We start from the raw sequence: 27,218 nt of genomic DNA on the forward strand, positions 1-27,218 counted from the left end.
TGGTCTACGATTTTTTTCCCCTCTGGTTATCTTGCCAGGTTTTGTCACTCATGTTGTGGCACAGAGTCGATATGGATTACTCTACACACAGCCAGATACAGTAGCGGCAGCATCGCCCTTGCAGAAAAGATTGGCTAGTGAAACGCACACTGGGAACTTTGATTGGACAAGAAAACTGTCAATCAACACAGATCGGGTGGTGAGCTAGCGAACAGATTGTTGATTTGCTGTACAGCTATAGATAGGTATGGGTGCAGCGCAAACGTCAAATTATAGGAAGAGGGGATTGCCATAATAAATAGCTCCAAAAATGGTTTGGTGATCAGGAATATGAACTGTTTACTTTGCAATCTCATCAGCAATTGGGCAACAATTACTAATATAGGCCTACTGGTATTTTGGTATGTAACAATTACTTGAATATGATAATTTACTTACGAAGCTTGCATTTGGAATAGGTCTCAAATTAAGTATTACTTTGGCGAAGACGCACCATAGGCGCAGTGGAGTGTTTAAAAAAAATCTTGTTGAAATGTTTGCTCTTGCTTTCACATGTTTAAATGCATAGGCCCTATGTTGTAAGTCTATATTCCATCTAATACTACAATAATTGTTTGCGTTTCATCATTCTATCCACGTACCATTTATTGCAACACATACATTTATTTTCCATGTTTGATAGGTCTATGATACATTCTTATTTAGCCAACCATGTCTTACCCTCTGAGTGGGCTCTGTGTTTATTGTGCACATGAACATTCACAAGACTCTTGAGGTAGAAGTTCTGTTTATTTAATTCAATGTATACTTTCCTTTGTTTTCCAGTGCTATGTCGGAGTTCCGTCTGTGTCCTATGTCTCTGTCATTCTGGAAGGTGCATATTAGGAGCGCGTGCACCCCGGTGCACATAGAAACAGGCTATTGGAGTAGGAGAATAGGAGAAAATGATTGTTCCATGTATGCATGGTGTTGACATATCATTAATAATGTACCAATGTAACAATGGATGTGGAAATTGCCTTTTCAATTGTAGAAAATGTTTATTGGTTGTAATTGCCAATTTGCTAATTATTTGGTCCTGGGGGCCAAGTGCTTATATTATGTAGACCTACCTGTTTGAGCTCCTGTTAGACAGATTTGAGTTGGTTTCTCAAGGGGAGGCTGTACAGTCTTGCCCTCTACCTGTGTCTGTTCAGATGGGGCAAGTTAAGCCTGACAAGTAGGCTATTTATTTTGGCCAATTGCATATTTGGTGAATCTACTTGTATGTTTTGTATAATATGAAGCTTTCACCAATGGATCACCAAGACCTTTAAATACATCTACACTCTGAGCACGCCAACCTGCCTGGCCTTCTGCTCATGTCATGCCCTTACAACTGCTACGAGATCCCTATGAAATTAAATGGACATCTGGTAGCCTCAATAAATAGACAAAGATTTGAACAAGTCATTGAATGTATGGATACCTCTAGATTTGTATTATTATGCTAATTCGATTTCCACGGGTGCGCAGACATTGTTTCTCCGGGGAGATAAGGCTATGCTTGGTTTTTGATCAAATTAAACTAAATGGGGGAAACCAATCATTTTTTTATGTTTCTAAATATGAAATTCACTGGCTCAAAGGGCACATCTGTCCTTCCATGGGCACTGTGCATCATGGCTAGGTAACTCTCATAATCCATGTCCTTATCAACTTTGTTAGCGTTAAGACCTGATCTTGTGGGTCTTAAATCTTCCCATTAGCGCTACACAGTGGTGTAGTGCTTTTTGTTTAGCCGAGGAAGCACCAAAAAAAATATTTAAATTACATAATTTCCTCAGATTCGACCGACAGGTGTAGACAATTGAATAGCCTATCATTATAGAATATGCATAAAAAAACATCCTCCAAATTGCAACGTCTGCCTATGCCCACACATATTATCTCAGGAACATTTTATATTTTGAATATCCTCAAACACAAAGTTAGTCACAGGCTCCTAATTTCTCAATAGGCCATCATCACTGTCAATCGTGAATGATAATTCTTCACATTTTACCAGTGAAACATCCAAACTTAATCTCCATGCAAATCATTTGTTTGATCTCAATCAGTTTTATGGGAATATGCAATGAGATCTTCTTGAATTAAGGTTTTGTGAGTTAGAGCAGATGGTGTTAAACTATTAGCCTTTTCTTGTATTTGTTTTCCAATCAAATTGTATATCTTGCCTAGTGGCAAGCTCTGTTGAGTTTTGGCACATTATATTTTTGGGGGGACTATCTGCTTCAGCTACCATCCTAAAATCTCATTAGAATTGATACATGTCTATCGTCTGTTGAACGTTGTTTCCTGTGATGCATGGGCGCGGTAAAATACTAATACAGTGGGGCAAAAAAGTATTTAGTCAGCCACCAATTGTGCAAGTTCTCCCACTTAAAAAGATGAGAGAGGCCTGTAATTTTCATCATAGGTACACTTCAACTATGACAGACAAAATGAGCAAAAAGAATCCAGAAAATCACATTGTAGGATTTTTAATTAATTTATTTGCAAATTATGGTGGAAAATAAGTATTTGGTCAATAACAGAAGTTTATCTCAATACTTTGTTATATACCTTTTGTTGGTAATGACAGAGGTCAAACATTTTCTGTAAGTCTTCGCAAGGTTTTCACACACTGTTGCTGATATTTTGGCCCATTCCTCCATGCATATCTCCTCTAAAGCAGTGATGTTTTGGGGCTGTTGCTGGGCAACATGGACTTTCAACTCCCTCCAAAGATTTTCTATGTGTTTGAGATCTGGAGACTGGCTAGGCCACTCCAGGACCTTGAAATGCTTCTTACGAAGCCACTCCTTCGTTGCCCGGGCGGTGTGTTTGGGATCATTGTCATGCTGAAAGACCCAGCCACGTTTCATCTTCAATGCTCTTGCTGATGGAAGGAGGTTTTCACTCAAAATCTCACGATACATGGCCCCATTCATTCTTTCCTTTACACGGATCAGTCGTCCTGGTCCCTTTGCAGAAAAACAGCCCCAAAGCATTTCCACCCCCATGCTTCACAGTAGGTATGGTGTTCTTTGGACGCAACTCAGCATTCTTTGTCCTCCAAACACGACGAGTTGAGTTTTTACCAAAAAGTTATATTTTAGTTTCATCTGACCATATGACATTCTCCCAATCTTCTTCTGGATCATCCAAATGCTCTCTAGCAAACTTCAGACGGGCCAGGACATGTACTGGCTTAAGCAGGGGGACACGTCTGGCACTGCAGGATTTGAGTCCATGGCGGTGTAGTGTGTTACTGATGGCAGGCTTTGTTACTTTGGTCCCAGCTCTCTGCAGTTCATTCACTAGGTCCCCCCGTGTGGTTCTGTGATTTTTGCTCACCGTTCTTTTTGCTCAAACACTTTTGCTTTCAGAACAGCCTCAATTCATCGGGGCATGGACAAGGTGGCGAAAGCGTTTCATGTTGACTCCAAAGCTTCCCACAGTTGTGCTAAGTTGGCTGGATATTCTTTGGGTGGTGGACCAGTCTTGATACACGGGGAGGAACTGTTAAGTGTGAAAAACCCAGCAGCGTTGCATTTCTTGACACAAACTGGAGGCAAATTCCCTGGCACATATTACCATGCACCGTTCAAAGTCACTTAAATCTTTTGTCTTGTCCATTCGCCCTCTGAATGGCATACATACACAATCCATGTCTCAATTGTTACAAGGCTTAAAACTACTTCTTTAACCTGTCTCCTTCCCTTCAGATACAGTACACTGATTGAATTGGATTGAATAAGTGACATTAATTAGGGATCATAGCTTTCACCTGAATTAATCTGGTCAGTCTATGTCATGGAAAGAGCAGGTGTTATTAATTTTTTGTATACTCAGTGTATAGCAGTGGAGGCTGGTGACTTTATAAATTGAGGAGGATGGGAGACCCATAGTATAGGCGCAGAATGCACAGAGACCACAAAGTGTCTTTCAAAATCGGCAAAGACGAAATATTTTAACCTAAAGCATTTAATAATGACATTTATTTTACAATATTATGTGGAATGGGAATGACAGGGCTACTTACAGTGTTGTAAAGGGATCACAGCAGTGATTGAATGAGGGTGTGTGGCATGAGTTGAGATATTCAGAGGCATCACCAGTGTAGGGTTTGACTGACAAGACAAAAAACAATAACACAACACACTACACAGTTAGACAAAATATCTAAAAATGAGCTATTCCAAGCAAGGAGTAAAATCATTTATGTGTAATAATGTGATTGTGTTTTTGTATGTGATTGACTCTACATACAGTAGTGAGAGAAAATTGATAGGGGTACTCATGGTGCTTGGAGGGGAAACATTCAATGTGCCAGTGGATGAGCAGAAACATGAGACATGGCTTCAGTTCATCTCAAGAGAAAGTTGACAATGGGAGTTGAGTAGTCATCACCTCTTAATCAGATGAGATTATATTTATTACAATACTCATTTGCATCAAGCCTATAGCCTAATAAATCTATGACTACGTGATATAGCTAAACTCAGTAAAAAAATAAAAGTCCCTTTTTCAGGACCCTATCTTTAAAAGATAATTTGTAAAAATCCAAATAACGTCACAGATCTTCACTGTAAAGGGTTTAAACACTGTTTCTTATGCTTGTTCAATGAACCATAAACAATTCATGAACGTGCACCTGTGTAATGGTCATTAAGACACTAACAGCTTACAGACGTTAGGCAATTAAGGTCACAGTTATGAAAACTGAGGACACTAAAGAGGCCTTTCTACTGACTCTGAAAAACACCAAAAGAAAGATGCCCAGGATCACTGCTCATCTGCATGAATGTGCCTTAGGCATGCTGCAAGGAGGCATGAGGACTGCAGATGTGGCCAGGGCAATAAATTGCCATGTCTGTACTGTGAGACGCGTAATACAGCGCTACGGGGAGACAGTACGGACAGCTGATCATCCTCGCAGTGACAGACCACGTGTAACAACATCTGCACAGGTTCGGTCCATCCGAACATCACACCTGTGGGACAGGTACAGGATGGCAACAACAACTGCCCGAGTTACACCAGGAACACACAATCCCTCCATCAGTGCTCAGACTGTCCGCAATAGGCTGAGAGAGGCTGGACTGAGGGCTTGTAGGCCTGTTGTAAGGCAGGTCCTCACCAGACATCACCGACAACAACGTTGCCTATGGGCACAAACCAACCGTCGCTGGACCAGACAGGACTGGCAAAAAGTGCTCTTCACTGATGAGTTGCGGTTTCGCGTTTATTGCCAAAGGAATGAGCGTTACACCGAGGCCTGTACTCTGGAGCAGGATCCATTTGGAGGTGGAGGCTCCGTCATGGTCTGGAGCGGTGTGTCACAGCATCATCGGACTGAGCATGTTGTCATTGCAGGCAATCTCAACGCTGTGCTTTACAGGGAAGACATCCTCTTCCCTCATGTGGTACCCTTCCTGCAGGCTCATCCTGACATGACCCTCCAGCATGACAATGCCACCAGCCATACTGCTCGTTCTGTGCGTGATTTCCTGCAAGACAGGAATGTCAGTGTTCTGCCATGGCCAGCGACGAGCCCGGATCTCAATCCCATTGAGCACGTCTGGGACCTGTTGGATCGGAGGGTGAGGGCTAGGGCCATTCCACCCCAGAAATGTCCGAGAACTTGCAGGTGCCTTGGTGGAATAGTGGGGTAACATCTCACAGCAAGAACTGGCAAATCTGGTACAGTCCCCCTTTGTTCAGGGACACATTATTCCATTTCTGTTAGTCACATGTCTGTGGAACTTGTTCAGTTTGTCTCAGTTGTTGAATCTTATTATGTTCATACAGTATTTACACATGTTAAGTTTGCTGAAAAAAAACGCAGTTGACAGTGAGAGGACGTTTCTTTTTTTGCTGTGTTTATTTATACGCTATAGCCTAATATAAATACAAATACATATAGCTTAATATCATTGCACAGTTTGCGAGGAAAGCTGCATTACGATTAGGCATTTAATTGTATTTTGTAGCTTACACACTGTATCATAAATAAACATTTGAGTTACAATATACCCTATTACAGAATAATAGAAAACAGATTGATTAAACATGCTATCAAATGAATTGACCAGTTAGTGTATATAAATAATTTTGAGTAGAATTGCTGGAAATTCGTTTTAAAACGGCCATAAAATCAATATTTTTTTTGGTGGGTTCATGCATCTCAATAAACAATAACCTAAATGCATTACTACCTCCAACTTTCAATTCAAATTCAAATGTCCAAATGTCCAATTACCCACCAATTACCCACCAATTACCCACCAATTACCCACCGTGACGTACCAAGCTAGAACGGGCAGTCAAAAATATCCCTAGCAGGACTACAGCAACTTCCAGAGAGGGTCAAGCTCCTTGGGCTTTGCGGTGGCTACTTTGGTTTGGGTGTTCCTCTTAGAATGGTGTCGCCGTATCCAAGTGGTCACATACTGTATCGTTCTGGGCTCCACTCTGCAAAAGTAGAAAGGGGGTCCGTTGAGTTTTATTAACTGCAGGCCTCTGACGGGCCTCCGCAGTGCACACATAGTTCTTCAGATTTCTTGCCATCGCCAGAGAGAAGAAGAAACCATCATTCACCCACCTCTAGGCTGCTATACATATTTATTTGGTTTGTCATTTTATTATTTTTTTTTGGGGGGGGGTAATTCAATAGAATTTATTTAGAATTTATCAGAGTACATTTTCCAGAAATAGTATTCTCAAATAGAAAAACGTGAGGGAACGCCACTCCTCTGCACCGGCAGCTCTACACCCCTGTTCCTGCATGATATTGTCACTTTTCAAATCAAATCATATTTTATTTGTCACGTGTGTGGAATACAACAGCTGTAGACCTTACCGTGAAATGATTACATACAAGCCCTTAACTAACAATGCAGTTAAGAAAAATGAGTTTATAAAATAATAATAAAATTTAAGTTAAAAAAACTAACACAAACTTTTATGCTTGTTTTTAAGGACACACCTCAAGTATTGCAGTGCAAGCGAAATTATGTTTTACAGGTCAATTGTTTGTCCATTATTGACACTTGCTGTAAGAATGCGCCTCCCTTTGCGCCAGCCGAAAATAGAGTCCTTACTGTAAGAATACTTTCAAATGCACATTGGGAATAGTCAGATTAATATAACAGTTTGAATAAAACATTGACATGCTTTGCAAGAAGAACGATTGCTCTTGTAATCCTGTTTACCTGGACACATCTGATAGGACTTTGATAAATGCAGAACATCGCCAATCAAAATAAACATTCTTACCACAGCGATCGTGTTATTTTAGGGAAACCTAATTGATTCTGAGTTTGGACATATAAAGTTTGCATGTGAAAAATATGATGCATACTTTCAGTTTTTCTTCACTTGGCAAAGAGGGAGGTTTGTGCTACTCTTGCTAGCATATGCATAGATCAAATACACCGATTAAGATAAGTAGGTTAAGGTGTTTACAAGACTAATGCCATATTCGGGCTACTGCCATATTCCGTTTAATATTGAATTATTAGTGTGCATGTCAACATACTCATTGTTTTCAGTGAAGTTCATTGGATATCACCATTTAGCTCTTACATTATTGTGTTGTTTTAGACCACAATCAGCTATTCTAAGGCCCATGTCCCACTACCTCCGCACTTTAAAAACACTGACTACTCCTGTTAGTTTCTGTGTCATTTGCCTGTTTTCTCCTTTATGTTCTTTCGGGAGAAGTTAAGGGGGAGCTGGTCTACTTGGAACAAAGACTGATTGGCTGATTGTAGCACAGACAGCAATCAGCTGCTCTTTCTCTCTGTCTGTCTTTCCCATGGAGAAAGATAGAGGACTCCACTGCTCAAAAGCCTGTTTTATCCTGGGAAGTGCCATTGAGGACATTCACCATCTTGAAGTAGACAACTGAGTGTGACTTCCTATGGGTTAAGGAAATATCACATGATTTCCATCCAGGTAATGAGGGGTCAACCAATAAATTAAACTTGTGAGCAAACATTCCGGAACTGCAGGTGGCAGTAAATCATCAACCTTAGCTTTATACCTGTTCAAACAACACACTCTAGGTGGCAGTATGCACCCTTTCAGTTTGTTTGCCAACTCATAGAAGCAGCAGAAGAAGAAAATTAACTACTTGAAAATGGAGATGGCCTCAGACGCCATAATGAAACAGATACAATGATGTGGTGTCTATCTAAGTCTATGCTCCCTCCCTCCCCTCCCTCCCTCCTCCAACTGCTACAGAATAGAAGAAAAACAGACAACAAAGGAATGTAGGAGGAAGAAAAGCATTTCCTTCGATACCAAGTCCCAGTTTGGGGAGTGAAGTTGGTGTAGGGTGTAACCAATTTACCATGACATAATCTCTCTGGAAACATACTGTACTGTTCCATCCAATTGTTTGTCCATGATGTAAGACATAAGCAAAGCAAACACATGCAGAAACAGCTATCTAAATGTATGTTGGCCTAGGAAGTTATGAAACTCATAGGGTGCAGTAGCATATCATTGAAAAGCACATCCAGAACACTAGCATGAAAGCATGAGGGCTGTTTTGACAAGACAGAAAAAGCAGAAATAAGCCCTGAAAGTAAAGGTTGTTCATAGGAAAAAATTGTCTGAAGAGGGGCTTGTTAAATGCTGACGAATGCCTGTACATACGTCATTACTTGAAAATTCCACTTTCACCCTTACGCCACCTGGTGTCAAATAGCACATATGACACCCTAAAAAAATCTGAGTTGCACTCAGTTACAGTAATTTCAATTCTTTCAGATGAGTCAAAAAAAATGTATACAAGTTTCTCTGTGTGAAATAAAATGAAATATCACTCAACCAGTGAGTGTTTGTAAGTAGAGCTACCTGTCACCAAGCAACTGATGTAACAGTAGAGCTAGAGCACACAAAGGCCTCTGTGTATAAATCATCTTCTATAAAACAGTCAAAAACAACCTCAAAGACATATTCCATGGACATAACTCTTTATTTGTCTGAGGATTGGAATTTTATGACAATTTAAGGCACATGTTGTTGGGTTGCATTTACAAAGTACACCTCTGACAAACCAAATAACCAAGTCTATGTATGGCAGAAGTGACCAAAACAAATAAATAAAAGCAGAAACATATTAGGGGTGATATGCAAAGACACCCTCAACAGGAAGAGGGAAAGAGACAACTGCGGAAAAGTGCAAATATAGAAAATATGGCATATTAGCATTGCAAATCAAATAAAAAAAATTAGTCTTAAAGAGTTATTTTTATTCTATGAGGTATGCACAAGCAATGGTATTTAAAAATATAACATTTACAAAATAGCCATCAAGGCATGGACTTAATCAATTAAACAGAAACAAAACAACAAGGCTCCTTGCCTATAATAATACTGTAAAAGGAATCACAATTCAGACATTTCCTGAGCTATCTCCTGAATGGTGTATCTGATACCAATATTATACTGTAATATCATGCTCTACAGATAATAGTAAAAAAAAAAAAAAACAGCAACAGCCTCTAAAAGTAACAAGGTAATGTGTAGCTATCTAAAGAAAATAGATATAATACTGGTACATACAGTGCATCCTGAAACTATTCAAACCCCTTCCCTTTTTCCACATTTTGTTACGTTCCAGCCTTATCCTAAAATTGATTAAATACAGTTTTTTCCTCATCAATCTACACACAATACCCCATAATGACAAAGTGAAAAACAGGTTTTTAGAAATTTTGGCTAATGTATTAAACATATGAAACAGAAATACCTTACTTACATAAGTATTCAGACCCTTTGCTATGAGACTTGATTGAGCTCAGGTGCATCCTGTTTCCGTTGATCATCCTTGAGATGTTTCTACAACTTAATTGGAGTCCACCTGTGGTAAATCCAATTAATTGGACATGATTTGGAAAGGCACACACCTGTCTATATAAGGTTGCACAGTTGACAGTCCATGTCAGACCAAAAAACAAGCCATGAGGTCGAAGGAATTGTCCGTAGACAGTATTGTGTCTAGGCACAGATCTGGGGAAGGGTACCAAAAAATGTCTGCAGCATTGAACGTCCCCAAGAACACAGCGGCCTCCATCCTTCTTAAGTGGAAGAAGTTTGGAACCACCAAGACTCTTCCTAGAGCTGGCTGCCCAGCCAAACTGAGAAATCGGGGGAGAAGGGCCTTGTTCAGTGAGGTGACCAGGAGGAGGAGCCTAATGGTCACGGACAGAGCTCCAGAGTTCCTCTGTAGAGATGGGAGAACCTTCCATAAGGACAACCATCTCTGCAGCACTCCACCAATCAGGCCTTCATGGTAGAGGGGCCAGATGGAAGCCACTCATCAGTAAAAGGCACATGACAGCCCACTTGGAGTTTGCCAGAAGACACCTGAATGAAACCAAGATTTAACTCTTTGGCCTGAATGCCAAGTGTCACGTCTGGAGAAAACCTGACACCATCCCTATGATGAAGCATGGTGGTGGCAGTATCATGCTGTGGGGATGTTTTTCAGAGGCAGGGACTGGGAGACTAGTCAGGATTGAGGGAAAGATGAACGGAGCAAAGTACAGAAAGATCCTTGAGGAAAACCTGCTCCAGAACGCTCAGGGCCTCAGACTGGGGCGAAGATTCACCTTCCAACAGGACAACAACCCTAAGCACATAGCCAAGACAACACAGGAGTGATTTCTGGACAAGTCTCTGAATGTCCTTGAGTGGCCCAGCCAGAGCCCGGACTTGAACCCGATCGAACATCTCAGGAGAGTCCTGAATATAGCTGTGCAGTGGCACTCACCATCCAACATGACACAGTTTGAGGATCTTCAACAAAGTACTGAGTAAAGGGTCTGGATACTTATGTAAATGTGATATTTAAGTTTTTTTTAATGTAGATTGATGAGGAAAAAATCAATCAAATCCATTTTAGAAGAAGACTGTAACGTAACAAAATGTGGACAAAGTCAAGAGGTCTGAATACTTTCTGAATGCACTGTATATAGTCATTTCAAAGGAAAATAAATGTACAACTGTTGCCAAAATGTGTTATACTGTTAGATTTTGTAACGATACTAACCTTCAGGCCCATTTATTTTCATCAAATGATAAAATACATCAAACAATATTCTCATATAATTGGTGATTATATGATAATTATCTTTACCCTTTATATTGTCTAATTCCGAACAAATGTTTTCCTAATTTGACAACTTCACAGCAGTCAGCAGCAAATTTAATTTAAAAGCAACAGAGTATATACAAGGTAATAGGCACCGTTAAATTAAATTAAAGAGGACATTTGGTTAGTAAATGTAGTAACAGTAAAATAATACAAGTTTCTGTAAATTGTGGTTGATATGACTTACGATTATATTATTTTCTATCAAAAGAAAACACCCTGCAGTGCACTGACAGTAAATAACTGCTTTAATGTTATTTTGATGGCGTTTCTTACTCAAACTATGCGTGTCCATCAATGTCTATTTTGAAAAATGTTTGTGCTAATTTTCAGGTTAAGTCTATAGATAAACATTTCAGCACCACCAGGATGTGATGCCAATTTGAGTTTTTATTACTTATGGCATAAGCTGTACAGTGTATCTCCTGAAATTGCAAGATTGTACTGTACCTTCATCTTAATTATGGAATGCAAACCACTAATGGGACACAAAAGCTCATCAGCACAGAATACCTAGCCTGGCCGCAGATGTGTTTGTGTTGTCTTGCCAAATCACAACAACCATAGCAGTTGGAAAGACATCACAAACAGATCTGGGACCAAGCTAGAGAATAACCTCTCACAGAATGTGCTATACTACATGATCCAACCAGTGGAGCTTAGGTAAAACACCTATCCTATCACAGACGTTTCTCTCAACTTCACATATAGAAATCAGAGCCTTTATTAAACATTAATTGCAGGCCGGGAAAATAAAACTCTGGCAGTTCTAAAATTACCTCGACCGCTGCTTGTCAGCCAATAGAGTTGCTTTTAAGACAGCCACTCGTGAGTCACGTCCTGTCTGTGGTGCCGAAATGTTATACTAGGCAGTTTTTTGTCATCAGTTCTCATGTCAGTCCTGTGAATCCAAGCAAGTGGTTCAGTTTTGAGCAACTCTTTAGCATTGAAAGGCTAAATGAAAGGATACGATTAAAAGCTGGTTGAAAGATCTAGGGTCAATTCAATCAAAACTGCCGTAGCAATGTTTAGGGAGCATCTTTTCACAATTACTGCCCTGAGACACTTGTGCCATCATATGAACAATTGAAGTATATTCCTGTGAGGGTAGTCTATTTGGTATTGGAAAAATAACCAAAACCAGAGCCATTTATTTGGATTATATTTATATATAAAGATATACAGTATCTCGTTATTAAAAGTAGTTGAACCTACACCCCGGTTTATCATTAATCAAGGAACAAACATAACAGGTTGTGTGTGTGTGCGTGGCTGCATGCATGCATGTGAGTGTCTGAGGCCCTGCAGTGGGCTGGGTCAGACTAAAAAGCCAGACACAGCCAAGGAAAACACAGCTCTCAGTCTAGCACAACCCCGTCCCCAGACCATGGAGGAGGCCAGAGTCTGGGGCGATGATGGGAAATTGCCAGGGTGGACGCCCCGATGGGAAACAGGGCTTGATTTGGCTTTTGATCTGGGCCATGTCATCACTGTATGCCAGCCAATGGGATGGGGGTGGTGGTCTTCCAACAAGTGAAGAGTGAAGGGGAGGAGGGGTGGAGGGAAGGGGTGGCAAAATAACTGGTATGCAGCCCGGCTGTGCAGTTATTTTAAGAGAGAACCTCTGGAAATACACTTAAGGCTGTCTACACAGCCACTTTAGAGGGACAGCCCAGCTGAGGACAAAGATAAGTCAAACTTTGGGATGTTAGAAACAACAAACACCCCAGTAGTCATTTCTTGATCCATCAAATAAAGTTACAACAGTGTTGGTTGAACAGACATTATTCGTAATGCATCTATATACTTTTGAACAGAGATTTACAATAATATTTCCAATAGCGCCAAATAGATCTTTTCACAACCTAAATAAACTCAATGGCAAAACTTAAGGATTCTTCTTAGTTCTAAGTTGAGATATTTCTAAACTTATAGTGTGAAAAAACTGCAAGTGGTAATCTAAATGCTCTTTAATATCTGCTTTCAGTTTAGTGTTCTTCTTATCTGGACTGCCAGATGGTGAAGCATGATTCATCATTCCAGAGAATGTGTTTCCACTGCTCCAGAGTCCAATGACTGCGAGCTTGGCATTGTGCATGGTGGTCTTAGGCTTGGTTGTGGCTGATCGACCATAGACACCCATTTCATGAAACACCCGACGAACAGTTCTTGTGCGGACGTTGCTTCCAGAGGTGGTTTGGAACTTGTTAGTGAGTGTTGCAACCGATGACAGATGATTTTAAAGCGCTATGCGCTTCAGCTCTCGGCTGTCCCTTTCTGTGAGCTTGTGTGACTTCGCGGCAGAGCTATTGTTGCTCCTAGATGTTTCCACTTTGCAATAATAGCACTTACAGTTGACCAGGGCAGCTCTAGCAGGGCAGAAATCTGATTAACTAACTTGTTGGAAAGGTGGCATCCTATGTTGGTTCGTTGAAAGTCACTGAGCTCTTCAGCATGGGCCATTCTACTGCAAATGTTTGTTTATGGAGATTGCATGGCTGTGTGCTCGGTTTTATACACTTGTCATCAACGGGTGTGGTTGAAGTAGCCGAAACCACTAATTTGAAGGGGTGTCCACATACTTTGGTGATGTAGTGTATATCCAAATAGAAGGCTCTGCCCAAAACCCCTCAGATTTGATTCTACAACAGGACAAATGTCATATGTGGCTTTGTAAATACTGCAACAGAAGTTAGATTGAATTGGGGCCGAACAACAAAGCAACAAAAAAAATACATGGTCAATAATACATTTATAGAATAGTAATCAAAAACAAAAGGCAGTTTTTCCTTCATACAGCACAGATCTACCTTATTGAGTTGAATTATGTACACACTTGTCCACCTTTACTGTTAAAGCGAAACTACAATAAAACTATTACCAAAACTTCAAATAAATCTGTTTATTTAGTCAAATTAGTAATATTGTCCTATAATAGCATACTGAATATATTGTGGCAGCACACAAATTTTTAGCAAGCACAATATGTCCTCATTTGTGCCCTGTGAAAAAGTACATCATAGATGTCCAGCAGTTGTCCTAAAAATAAATATACGTGTTAGGCAAAACCCTCTTAAGTTTAATGGTGACATTTTTACCAATGGAAATATTCAGTGTTTCTTGACCTGAGGATTGGCACAATGTTAATATGTGATAGTGAAATGTCCAATGATATCAAAACATACACATTTCTTAATACTAGCATGGCAAAAAGGACTTTAACACTGAAAAGGAATGATTCAAGAAGGCCGCATTCAAAATGGTAGAGGATCTTCCTCTCTGTTTCCTATGTCTAAGCAATTAGTCAACTCTCATACCCAGTACTGGTTCTTTTTTAACTCCGGGTTCGTTGTCCGACAGTGCTGCAGCAATTCCGGGTCGGCGTCTTTGGAGTCCATTTGGGACATGGGGATGTTATTGGCCGGGTCGGTTTTCCGGAAGGTCTCCTGGCTGATCTCTCCATTTTTGGGCTTGGAGCCAGCCACCGTCTGCACATTGTGTTTACCCGTCTTGTTGCGACGCACCAAGTAGAAAGCCAAGATGGCCACCAGCAGGAGGAGGAGCAGGAGGATCAGAATGGGGATGAGGATGGACCACAGGTTGTTCCTCCTGGACACCACTGGTTTCCTATGGGAGTCTTTGTCAGTGTAGGCAGTGGTAGGGGCATCTCCTCCATGAGGCCAGTCCATGTTGCCCCTCCAGCGAGGGCTGGCTGGGGTGATGCGTGGGGACCCCGCCCCTCCAGGGAGGTCGTTGCTATTGGACCATGCAGACCCGCCAGGGACCTTAAGGAGAGTGGCCGGGTAGACCGCTGAGGCGTTGTAAGGGGTCGTCTTGAAGGAGAGAACGCACTCAGCTGGAGGGACCCCGTGGGCCTTGAGCAGGAAGCGAGCCACGTCCTGGGCTTGGCTGCCTCCTGTTCCATTCAGGATCTCCATGGCTACACGTCCCTCATCCAGTTCTTTCTGGGTGAACGTGTCCACGGGCTGGCCGTCTCCCTCTGGCCCTCTCCCGCCAGCCCTCACGAAGCGGGCGCCTTGCGGTTGCTGGATGACGCTGAAGGTGGGTGATGTCCGGGTCTTGTTGGCCAGCGGCGTGGCATCCAGCAGCTTCTTGTCCAGCAGCACGGTGGCACCCCGTGGCAGCAGGAGTTCCTGGGGGATGTTGGCCAGAGGCTTGACCGTGATGTTGAGGACAGAGGAGACATTGGCCGCCCGGCTCCGGGCCACAAAGGCCACGCTGTCCCGGGGTGAGGTGGACTTGATGAAGCGAACGCTCACCCGGCCCTCCCTTATCTGGGTCTGAGTGAAGGCCGACGTGGGCTGCCGGTCCACCATGACGGCAGCGTACTTGGGCACACTGGTGATCTTGTAGAGGACTTCCTCCTCATTGGGGCCACCTGTGGTGGCCCTCAACATCTCCTCTGTCACTAGGGTCTCGTCGTCCCCCTGCAGCACCTGGATCTCTGGGGCTTTGGCCAGCACCAGCGTCCGGGCCAGGACTCCTACATGGAGAGTGTGCGGCTCAGTGTGGTGCTTCCCGTCCGACACAGTGAACTCTATGAAGCCGTCCGACAGGCTTCCGTCACTGACAAAGCCCACCTGGCCCTTGTTGACCGCCTCCTGGGTGAACGTGGAGATGTGGTCACCCTTGGTGGCATCCACCAGCCGCCCGTTGGTGGGCACCTTGGAGACTGTGAAGCGCACCTCATCGGGCGTGCTGTCCTCGTCGCGGGTGTTGAGGTACTTTTGGGTGATCACCGTCATGGAGCCCTGGAGAACCTCCAGAAGAACGTCCAAGCTCACCAGCTCTGGAGGACTAGAGTCCCTTCTCCGGATCGAGATGTTGAAGACCTCCTCCAGGACCACTGCCTGGGCTGGGGAGGGGGGAAGTGTGCCGCGGCCCTGGGAGTTGAGCCGGGCTCGGAAGGAGAAGCTGTCCACGGAGGCTCCAGAGTCATCGTGGAGGTATTCCAGCTCGCCCTGCGCCACATCCTCCTGCATGAAGTAGGGGGCACCCTGGGGCAGATTCAGGCCCCCCAGGGTGACTCTCCCATGGGCCGGGAAGCGGCGCACCTCAAAGACCACGTCCAAGGGACCTCGCTCCACCTCGGGGAGGCTGGCCAGCAGGTTGGAGGCGTCCAGGATGGAACTGTCAATCACCTTCCTCTGACCTTGCACTATGTCCAGACCTGAAAAGAAAATAATATACAAGATGATCCATTGATGTATAGGGCCACATACCCTTTCTTTATATGACATTTGAAATAACTTTTTTATTTTCTTGTAATGCTTCTCTTCTTTGTAATTATGCCATGAACAGACCTGATTCAATAAACCTGCAATAGCAATATTGTTTACAGAACATTTTGTTTACAAACTGCTGCCTGACACACATGCATATCTTACACTGATAACAGACAGCCAGACCTGTGTCAAATACATACTGTATGTCAAGTCAGCTTGATTTATCTTACTCAGTAGAATAGAACCACCGGAAGTCACTAGTGCTAGTACACAGTTATCTGCATTTTTAGATGTTGTGAAACGCCTTGAATCCCATACAATGACTGACCTGGACACCATTTTCTTTGGTATCCACCACTTTTGACATGGCACCTGCCCAGATCCATGTGGGTCTACCTACCTCTGTTCTTCCAGAGCTGTGAGGAGATGTTGTGGCTGGCTGCGGAGTAGGACACGGTGATGGGGAGGACGTGATGCACAGCGGGGGCTGGAGGGGAGGAGAGCAGGAGCTCCACAGTGTCCCGGACCACCCAGAAGGGCTCCTCAGGCATCTGGTGCTCGTAAAATACGGCCCCGGACTCCAGCTGTGGGGAAGAGCAGAGGATTGGACATTGTTCATTAAGGCAACGTTTTAAATGTTTAGAAACAAAAATGAGCATTTCTCATTAGACAAGACCAGGTATTCCCTCCCTGTTTCAGCATGTAATCTTCAGTTTGGCGCTTAATTAATGAACACGACCCAGGTAGCTGTGTGTTTGTATGTGTGTGTATACGCGTTTGTGAGTGAGTGAGAGAGCGAGCGTGTTTGTGTGGGCGTCAGAACTGGGTTCAAATATCTCTCAAATATCTTACTTTCACATACAGTGGGCTCCAAAAGTATTGGGACAGTGACAAATGTTTTTGGCTTTGTACTCCAGCACTTTGGATTTGAAATTATACAATAACTATGAGGTTAAAGTGCAGCCTTGGTGAACTGTGTAGAAAGTACAGCACTTTTGTACATAGTCACCCCATTTTAGAGGACAAAAGTATTGGGACAAAGGACATATTCAGATATATTTTATTTGAAAAGATAAGTAGTTGAATATTTTAATGTATTTGGAAATACACAGTATTTTCAAATACAATTTTTAAATACTTGGATTAAATGCATGCGAGTGTATTTGAGTCACTGTATTTTAGTATTTGAAATATGATTTAGCAGAATATGATTTATACAAATAACCATTCAAACACTCAAATAAAAGTACTTGTTTTGGGTTGTGTATTTGAAAAATGCTCAATGACTATTTTTTTTAAATTGAATTTATTTTACCTCTATTTAACTAGGTAGGCTAGTTGAGACAAGTTCTCATTTACAACTGTGATCTGGCCAAGATAAAGCATAGCAGTGTGAACAGACAACAACACAGAGTTACACATGGAGTAAACAATAAACAAGTCAATAACACAGTAGAAAAAAAAGAAGAAAAAAAGTGTCTATATATATTGTGTGCAAAAGGCATGAGGAGGTAGGCGAATAATTACAATTTTGCAGATTAACACTGGAGTGATAAATGATCAGATGGTCATGTGCAGGTAGAGATACTGGTGTGCAAAAGAGCAGAAAAGTACAGTGCCTTGCGAAAGTATTCGGCCCCCTTGAACTTTGCGACCTTTTGCCACATTTCAGGCTTCAAACATAAAGATATAAAACTGTATTTTTTTGTGAAGAATCAACAACAAGTGGGACACAATCATGAAGTGGAACGACATTTATTGGATATTTCAAACTTTTTTTACAAATCAAAAACTGAAAAATTGGGCGTGCAAAATTATTCAGCCCCTTTACTTTCAGTGCAACTCTCTCCAGAAGTTCAGTGAGGATCTCTGAATGATCCAATGTTGACCTAAATGACTAATGATGATAAATACAATCCACCTGTGTGTAATCAAGTCTCCGTATAAATGCACCTGCACTGTGATAGTCTCAGAGGTCCGTTAAAAGCGCAGAGAGCATCATGAAGAACAAGCAACACACCAGGCAGGTCCGAGATACTGTTGTGAAGAAGTTTAAAGCCGGATTTGGATACAAAAAGATTTCCCAAGCTTTGAACATCCCAAGGAGCACTGTGCAAGCGATAATATTGAAATGGAAGGAGTATCAGACCACTGCAAATTTACCAAGACCTGGCCGTCCCTCTAAACTTTCAGCTCATACAAGGAGAAGACTGATCAGAGATGCAGCCAAGAGGCCCATGATCACTCTGGATGAACTGCAGAGATCTACAGCTGAGGTGGGAGACTCTGTCCATAGGACAACAATCAGTCGTATATTGCACAAATCTGGCCTTTATGGAAGAGTGGCAAGAAGAAAGCCATTTCTTAAAGATATCCATAAAAAGTGTCATTTAAAGTTTGCCACAAGCCACCTGGGAGACACACCAAACATGTGGAAGAAGGTGCTCTGGTCAGATGAAACCAAAATTGAACTTTTTGGCAACAATGCAAAACGTTATGTTTGGCGTAAAAGCAACACAGCTCATCACCCTGAACACACCATCCCCACTGTCAAACATGGTGGTGGCAGCATCATGGTTTGGGCCTGCTTTTCCTCAGCAGGGACAGGGAAGATGGTTAAAATTGATGGGAAGATGGATGGAGCCAAATACAGGACCATTCTGGAAGAAAACCTGATGGAGTCTGCAAAAGACCTGAGACTGGGACGGAGATTTGTCTTCCAACAAGACAATGATCCAAAACATAAAGCAAAATCTACAATGGAATGGTTCAAAAATAAACATATCCAGGTGTTAGAATGGCCAAGTCAAAGTCCAGACCTGAATCCAATCAAGAATCTGTGGAAAGAACTGAAAACTGCTGTTCACAAATGCTCTCCATCAAACCTCACTGAGCTCGAGCTGTTTTGCAAGGAGGAATGGGAAAAAATTTCAGTCTCTCGATGTGCAAAACTGACAGAGACATACCCCAAGCGACTTACAGCTGTAATCGCAGCAAAAAGGTGGCGCTACAAAGTATTAACTTAAGGGGGCTGAATAATTTTGCACGCCCCATTTTTCAGTTTTTGATTTGTTAAAAAAGTTGGCAAAAGGTCGCAAAGTTCAAGGGGGCCAAATACTTTCGCAAGGCACCGTAAATAAATAAAAACAGTGTGGGGATGAGGTAGGTAAATTGGGTGGGCTATTTAACGATGGACTATGTACAGCTGCAGCGATCGGTTAGCTGCTCAGATAGCAGATGTTTAAAGTTGGTGAGGGAGATAAGTCTCCAACTTCAGCAATTTGTTCCAGTCACAGGCAGCAGAGAACTGGAAGGAAAGGCGGCCAAATGAGGTGTTGGCTTTGGGGATGATCAGTGAGATAAACCTGCTGGAGCGCGTGCTACGGGTGGGTGTTGCCATCGTGACCAGTGAACTGAGATAAGGCGGACCTTTACCTAGCATGGACTTGTAGATGACCTGGAGCCAGTGGGTCTGGCGACGAATATGTAGCGAGGGCCAGCCGACTAGAGCATACAGGTCACAGTGGTGGGTGGTATAAGGTGCTTTAGTAACAAAATGAATGAATGATGAAGACGGCTGCACAGTACTGTCTTTTATCGATGGCGGTTATGATATCGTTTAGTACCTTGAGCGTGGCTGAGGTGCACCCGTGACCGGCTCAGAAACCAGATTGCACAGCGGAGAAGGTACGGTGGGATTCGAGATGGTCAGTGATCTGTTTGTTGACTTGGCTTTCGAAGACCTTAGATAGGCAGGGCAGGATGGATATAGGTCTGTAACAGTTTGGGTCCAGGGTGTCTCCCCCTTTGAAGAGGGGGATGACTGCGGCAGCTTTCCAATCCTTGGGGATCTCAGACGATATGAGAGAGGTTGAACAGTCTGTTTCAGAAATAGAGGGTCCAGATTGTCAAGCCCAGCTGATTTGTACGGGTCCAGGTTTTGCAGCTCTTTCAGAACATCTGCTATCTGGATTTGGGTAAAGGAGAAGCTGGAGATTAGCTGCGGGGGGGGGGCTGTTGGCCGAGGTTGGAGTAGCCAGGAGGAAGGCATGGCCAGCCGTTGAGAAATGCTTCTTGAAGTTTTCGATTATAATGGATTTATCGGTGGTGACCGTGTTACCTAGCCTCAGTGCAGTGGGCAGCTGGGAGGAGGTGCTCTTGTTCTCCATGGACTTTACAGTGTCCCAGAACTTTTGGGATTTTGTGTTGCAGGAAGCAAATTTCTGCTTGAAAAAGCTGGCCTTTGCTTTCCTGACTGAATACGTGTATTGGTTTCTGACTTCCCTGAACAGTTGCATATCGCGGGGACTATCCGATGCTATTGCAGTCCGCCACAGGATGTTTTTGTGCTAGTCGAGGGCAGTCAGGTCTTGAGTGAACCAAGGGCTACATCTGTTCTTAGTTCTGCATTTTTTGAACGGAGCATGCTTATCTAAGATCGTGAGGAAGTTACTTTTAAAGAATGACCAGGCATCCTCAATTGACGGGATGAGGTCAATATCCTTCCAAGATACCCGGTTCAGGTCGATTAGAAAGGCCTGCTCGCAGAAGTGTTTTAGGGAGCGTTTGACAGTGATGTGGTGTCGTCGTTTGATTGCGGACCCGTAGCGGATACAGGCAATGAGGCAGTGATCGCTGAGATCCTGATTGAAGACAGCGGGGGTGTATTTGGAGGGCCAGTTGGTCAGGATAACGTCTATGAGGGTGCCCTTGTTTACAGATTTAGGGTGGTACCTGGTGGGTTCCTTGATGATTTGTGTGAGATTGAGGGCATCTAGCTTAGATTGTAGGACTGCCGGGGTGTTAAGCATATCCCAGTTTAGGTCACCTAACAGAACAAACTCTGAAGCTAGATGGGGGGGTGATCAATTCACAAATGGTGTCCAGGGCACAGCTTGGGGCTGAGGGGGGGTCGGTAGCAGGCGTCAACAGTGAGAGACTTATTTCTGGAGAGATTCATTTTTAAAATTAGAAATTCAAACTGTTTGGGTATGGACCTGGAAAGTATGACATTACTTAGCCTGCAATCTCTGCAGTAGACTGCAACTCCTCCCCCTTTGGCAGTTCTATCTTGACGGAAAATGTTATAGTTGGGTATGGAAATCTCAGAATTTTTGGTGGCCTTCCTAAACCAGGATTCAGACACGGCAAGGACATCAGGGTTGGCAGAGTGTGCTAAAGCAGTGAGTAAAACAAACTTAGGGAGGAGGCTCCTGATGTTGACATGCATGAAACCAAGGCTTTTTCGATCACAGAAGTCAACAAATGAGGGTGCCCGGGAACATGCAGGGCCTGGGTTTACCTCCACATCACCCGCGGAACAGAGGAGGAGTAGGATGAGGACTTTCAACTCCCTCCAAAGATTTTCTATGGGGTTGAAATCTGGAGACTGGCTAGGCCACTCTTACGAAGCCACTCCTTCGTTGCACAGGCGGTTTGTTTGGGATCATTGTCATGCTGAAAGACCCAGCCACATTTCATCTTCAATGCCCTTGCTGATGGTAGGCTTCGTTACTTTGGTCCCAGCTCCCTGCAGGTCATTCACTAGGCCCCCGTGTGGTTCTGAGATTTTTGCTCACCGTTCTTGTAATCATTTTGACCCCACGGGGTGAGATCTTGCGTGGAGCCCCAGATCGAGGGAGTTGACAGTGCATGTCAGAGTAAAAAAACAAGCCATGAGGTCGAAGGAATTGTCCGTAGAGCTCCAAGATAGGATTGTGTCGTGGCACAGATCTGGGGAAGGGTACCAAAACATTTCTGCAGCATTGAAGGTCCCCAAGAACAACACCTCCATCATTCTTAAATGGAAGAAGTTTGGAACCACTAAGACTCATCCTAGAGCTGGCCACCCAGCCAAACTGAGCAATCGGGGAGAAGGGTCTTGGTCAGGGAGGTGACCAAGAACCCAATGGTCACTGATAGAGCTCCAGAGTTCCTCTGTGGAGATGGGAGAACCTTCCAGAAGGACAACCATCTCCGCGGCACTCCACCCACCAGGCCTTCATTGTAGAGTGGCCAGACAGAATCACTTGGAGTTTTCCAAAAGGCACATAAAGACTCAGACCACGAGAAGCAATATTATTTGGTTTGAAGAAAACAAGATTGAACAATTTGGCCTGCATGCCAAGCGCCACATCTTGAGTAAACCTGGCACCATCCCAAAGGTGAAGAATGGTGCTGGCAGCATCATGCTGTGGGGGATGTTTTTCAGCTGCAGGGACTGGGAGACTAGTCAGGATCGAGGGAAAGATGAACGGAGCAAAGTATAGAGAACCTTGATGAAAACCTGCTCCAGAGTGCTCAGGACCTCAGACTAGGGTGAAGGTTCAACTTCCAACAGGAAAACAACCCTAAGCACACAGACAAGGCAGGAGTGGCTTTGGGACATGTCTCTGAATGTCCTTAAGTGGTCCAGCCAGGGCCCGGACTCGAACCCAATCGAACATCTCTGGCGAGATCTGAAAATAGCTGTGGAACAACGCTCCCCATCCAACCTTGAGAGGATCTGCAGGGAAGAATGTGTGAAACTCCCCATATATAGGTTGCCAATCTTGTAGCGTCATACCCAAGAAGACCGGAGGCTGCAATTGCTGCCAAAAGGTGCTTCAACGAAGTACTGAATACCTTAGGTAAATGTGATATTTCCATTTTTTAAAATAAATTTGCTACATTTTCAAAAACACTGTTTTTGCTTTGTCATTATGGGGTGTTGTGTGTAGATTGATGAGGGGGAAAAGCTATTTATTCAATTTTAAGAACAAGGCTGTAACAAAATGTTGAAAAAGTAAAGGTGTCTGAATACTTTCTGAATGCATTGTGTAATGCAGTATGCAGAGTCTATTTTGTATCATTATTTTGCGGTTAAGAATGTTGGGCCAGTAACCAAAAAGTCACTAGTTCGAATGCCAAGCCGACTAGGTGAAAAATCTATCCATGTGCCTTGAGCAAGGCACTTAACCCTAATTACTCCTGAAAGTCGCTTTGGATAAGAGTGTCTGCTAAATTATTAAAATGTGAATCATGTTTTAATAACCAATAGTTTTTTTTTTGTTGATGCAGATGAATTTTGTGATTTACATACACTACCGTTCAAAGGTTTTACAACACCTACTCATTCAAGGGTTTTTCTTAATTTTTTAAAACTATTTTCTACATTGTACAACAATAGTGAAGACATCACAACTATGAAATAACACATTTGGAATCATGTAGTAAAATAAAAGTTAAACAAATCAAAACTCTTCATATTTGAGATTCTTCAAAAAGTCACCCTTTGCCTTGACAGCTTTGCACTCTTGGCATTCTCTCAACCAGCTTCATGAGGTAGTCACCTGGAATGCATTTCAATTAACAGGTATGCCTGTTCTTTCCTCAATACATTTGAGACAATCTTTTTGACAAGTTAGGGGGGTATACAGGAATAGAAGACCCATAGTTACCTCTGCTGCAGAGGATAAGTCCATTAGACTTACCAGCCTCAGAAATTGCAGCCCAAATAAATGCTTCAGAGTTCAAGTAACATACACAAACTGTTCAGAGGAGACTGTGAATCACACCTTCATGGTCAAATTGTTTCAAAGAAACCAATACTGAAGGGCACCAATAATAAAAAGAGACTTGCTTGGGCCAAGAAACATGAGCGATGGACATTAGACCGGTGGAAACTTGTCCTTTGGTCAAGAGTCCAAATTTGAGATTTTTGGTTCCAACTGCCTTGTCTTTGAGACGCGTGTGGGTGAATGGATGATCTCTGCATGTGTATTTCTCACCGTAAAGCATGGCGGAGGAGGTGTTATGGCGTGGGGGGCTTTGCTGGTGATACTAATTTACTTACAATTCAAGGCGCATGGCTACCACAGCATTCTGCAGCGATACGCCATCCCATCTTATTTGAACTTAGCGGGACTATCATTTGTTTTTCCACAGGACAATGACCCAACACACCTCCAGGCTGTGTAAGGGCTATTGTACAAAGGAGAGTGCTGCATCAGATGACATGGCCTCCACAAACCCCCCCGACCTCAAACCGATTGAGATGGTTTGGACCGCAGAGTGAAGTAAAAGCAGCCAACAAGTGCTAAGCATATGTGGGAACTCCTTCAAGACTGTTGGAAAAGCATTCCACGTGAATCTGGTTGAGAGAATGCCAAGAGTGTGCAAAGCCGTCATGGCAAAGGGTGGCTATTTGAAGAATCTCAAATATAAAATATATTATTTGTTAAACACTTTTTGTTTACTACATGATTCCAAATGTGTTTTTTCATAGTTTTGATGTCTTCACTATTATTGTACAATGTAGAAAATAGCAAAAAATAAAGAATCCCTTGAATGAGTAGGTGTTCTTAAACTTTTGACTGGTAGTGTAAATTCACTGAAAACCCACACTAACACGCATATTAACAGTATTGCACTTTTCATGTAGCCTAATTTTGGCCAGCTAATACCCTAACCACCGATCAAGCAATATTATGGAGTAAACATTTAAATCCTGTTGCTGCAAGTTTATTTTGCTGTGTCAGTACTGGTCAAATTAAGATCCTACATTGGATGCATGTACTGTATGTAATATTTTCCTTAGCTTTCCTTTATTTTTCCTATCAGCATATACATAAATATGGAACATAGCTTCCTGCTGACATGATCAGGGCTGTTGACATTGGCTTGTCTCTTACAGCATTAGCTAAGTATTGGTTTCCAAACTCATCCTAAATTGAAAACCAGATGCACTGACTGGACACTTTTCCCACAGGCCAGGGAAGTAAATGTCTTATCCATTCATTGGAATGTTCTTAAAATAGAAGATGGAACAATGGAAATGAAATTATAATAATTCTCAGTCATCTGGAGATCCTCTGTCTTACATCTGATTGAGAGAAGCGTGTGATCTCTTCAAACTGGTTCCTGTCGTTGGCTAAGATCAGTCTTCCCAGGCGAGGAGGCCTGACCAATGAGAAGCTTATCTCATCTCCATCCTCATTGGTCACTGCCTTCAAAATGGCACTGGTGATGGCATGTCTTGTTCCTGTAAAATTGTAAAAATGGTACAGGTTCACTATAAGTGAACATAATGCAGGATATAAAACACATGCCCTGTCATTGTAGCTCTTAGCTTCTTCTCATTGACACCTTTTAAGCCTTTAACGCCAGACATTCCAATAGCTCAGACACCAGTAGGATTGTCAAACGTTTGCCTGCCGATAGTATTTACTTAGCACCTCTGAACAGTGTTGGCAGTCAATCTCTTTTTTGTTCACACAGCAAAGACTTTGAAGTCATCAGCCACTCAGCCTTGTTAAAATTACACCAAACCAGAAGGTGGCAGTAGGGTTGTTTGGCAATACATGTCCATGTGTGTTGCTTAGTTTATGCTGTAGATTCCCATGTTAGCTAGCTAACTGTGCTAATGTTGCTATTTTGTAGAAAGCCCTTGTTGATACTAGCCAGATGGCCACAGCTAGATAACTACTTAGCAAGATGACCAATAAACAATTTAATTCACTCACCATAATCCCATAATGCCAGCGCCAGCCCATAGCCAACTGTTTACCTATCTAGCTAATGTTAGCATATTCGCTAGCTAGCACATCTTAGCTAGTTAGCTAAGGACACTGCACTAAAATGGCAGCTAACACCGGCAGCTGTTTCTAGGAAAATAATCCATTGTAATTTAATTATAATGTCAATACTAGCTACAGTGGTTAGTTAGCTTGGAGGAAGTATTCAGTGTTGTGCGCATTACCATCCCATAGCCTACATTGCATATGAAGTGTGACTGGCTCGTGACATTTAACTGTGGATGTATGAAGAAAATGCCATTTTTCCCCCATTTTGTTGTCATTCTTGCTTGCTCCCCATCTGGGGGTTCATGCGCTCTGATTGGCTCAAAGTGAAGTTGTTGGCCACTGACGAGCATTGCCAGGTTCGTCACTACCGGGTTGGTACTAATGATGGGAAAATAAACCTTCATGAAGAGTTTAGCATTTCCCGCGAATTGTGTCAAAAATAGGTTCATTACTTGAAGCTTTAAACAACACTGTGTATATTAGTGGCACCTGCTGGTCAAAAGAACAGCAAATTATTATAGATGGCGTTGCGTGCAGTGTAGCCTTTTTGTCTTCTACCAAAACCAATATCAAACCAATCAGGTGGTTGATCATTGATCACGTGCTTCTGATAGTGATACAAGCATCGGCATACCGCTTAGAGATTTCAACGCATGAGAAAAAAATAGGCAGTCTCGGCAGTGAGATTCTCGGTGTGTTTCATGCCGAAGTGTGGAATGTCAACATGTTGTGATTTAAAGAGGGGAAAAGGGGATCAGAAGGGAAAACAAAGCTAAACATTACACATCCTCAATTGTATTCCTTGTAGGCTACAAAATACCCATGGAACTATTTTTCTGATATTGAGGCCTATTTGTTATCCAATCAACAAAACAAAAAACAAAGCCATGCTGAGACAATTTGAAATGGCCATTATTTGTTCATCATAAATGTCTGGTTAAATTGGGTTCACTACTTCATGACCCAGCATGCTTTTGGTAGCTCACCTGGAAAGATCTTTAGCTCCTCCCCGGTTTCCATGGTGATGGTGAGCTGTCTAGCCGTAACGACAAAGCGGTAGAGAGGCGAGGTGTGCTCTCCATCTGTCACGGTAAAACTGAAGCCTCCAGACTCCAGACCTGAAGGAACAGTTCAGAATAGTAGGTGGCATAGGTTGACCATCAGTCAAAGATAAAGCTTACAAAGCCTAGGGAGCTAAAAAAAAAGAGAAAAAAAGAC

General features: G+C 42.7%; 1 protein-coding gene across 1 annotated transcript in view; it reads right to left on the minus strand.

Moving 5' to 3' along the window:
* Positions 1-10,943: 10,943 nt before the first annotated feature.
* Positions 10,944-27,218, minus strand: part of cspg4 (chondroitin sulfate proteoglycan 4) — a 94,906-nt gene continuing 78,631 nt past the window's right edge. The window contains exons 7-10 of the mRNA XM_024379030.2: positions 26,987-27,118; positions 25,299-25,459; positions 16,838-17,021; positions 10,944-16,382 (exon numbers count right to left, since the gene is read on the minus strand). Coding sequence (XP_024234798.1) covers positions 14,503-16,382; positions 16,838-17,021; positions 25,299-25,459; positions 26,987-27,118 — 2,357 coding nt within the window. The 3' untranslated portion in view covers positions 10,944-14,502. The remainder of the gene's footprint in view (positions 16,383-16,837; positions 17,022-25,298; positions 25,460-26,986; positions 27,119-27,218) is intronic.

Source organism: Oncorhynchus tshawytscha, linkage group LG19, assembly GCF_018296145.1.
Source record: "Oncorhynchus tshawytscha isolate Ot180627B linkage group LG19, Otsh_v2.0, whole genome shotgun sequence".
Classification (NCBI taxonomy): Eukaryota; Metazoa; Chordata; class Actinopteri; order Salmoniformes; family Salmonidae; genus Oncorhynchus; species Oncorhynchus tshawytscha.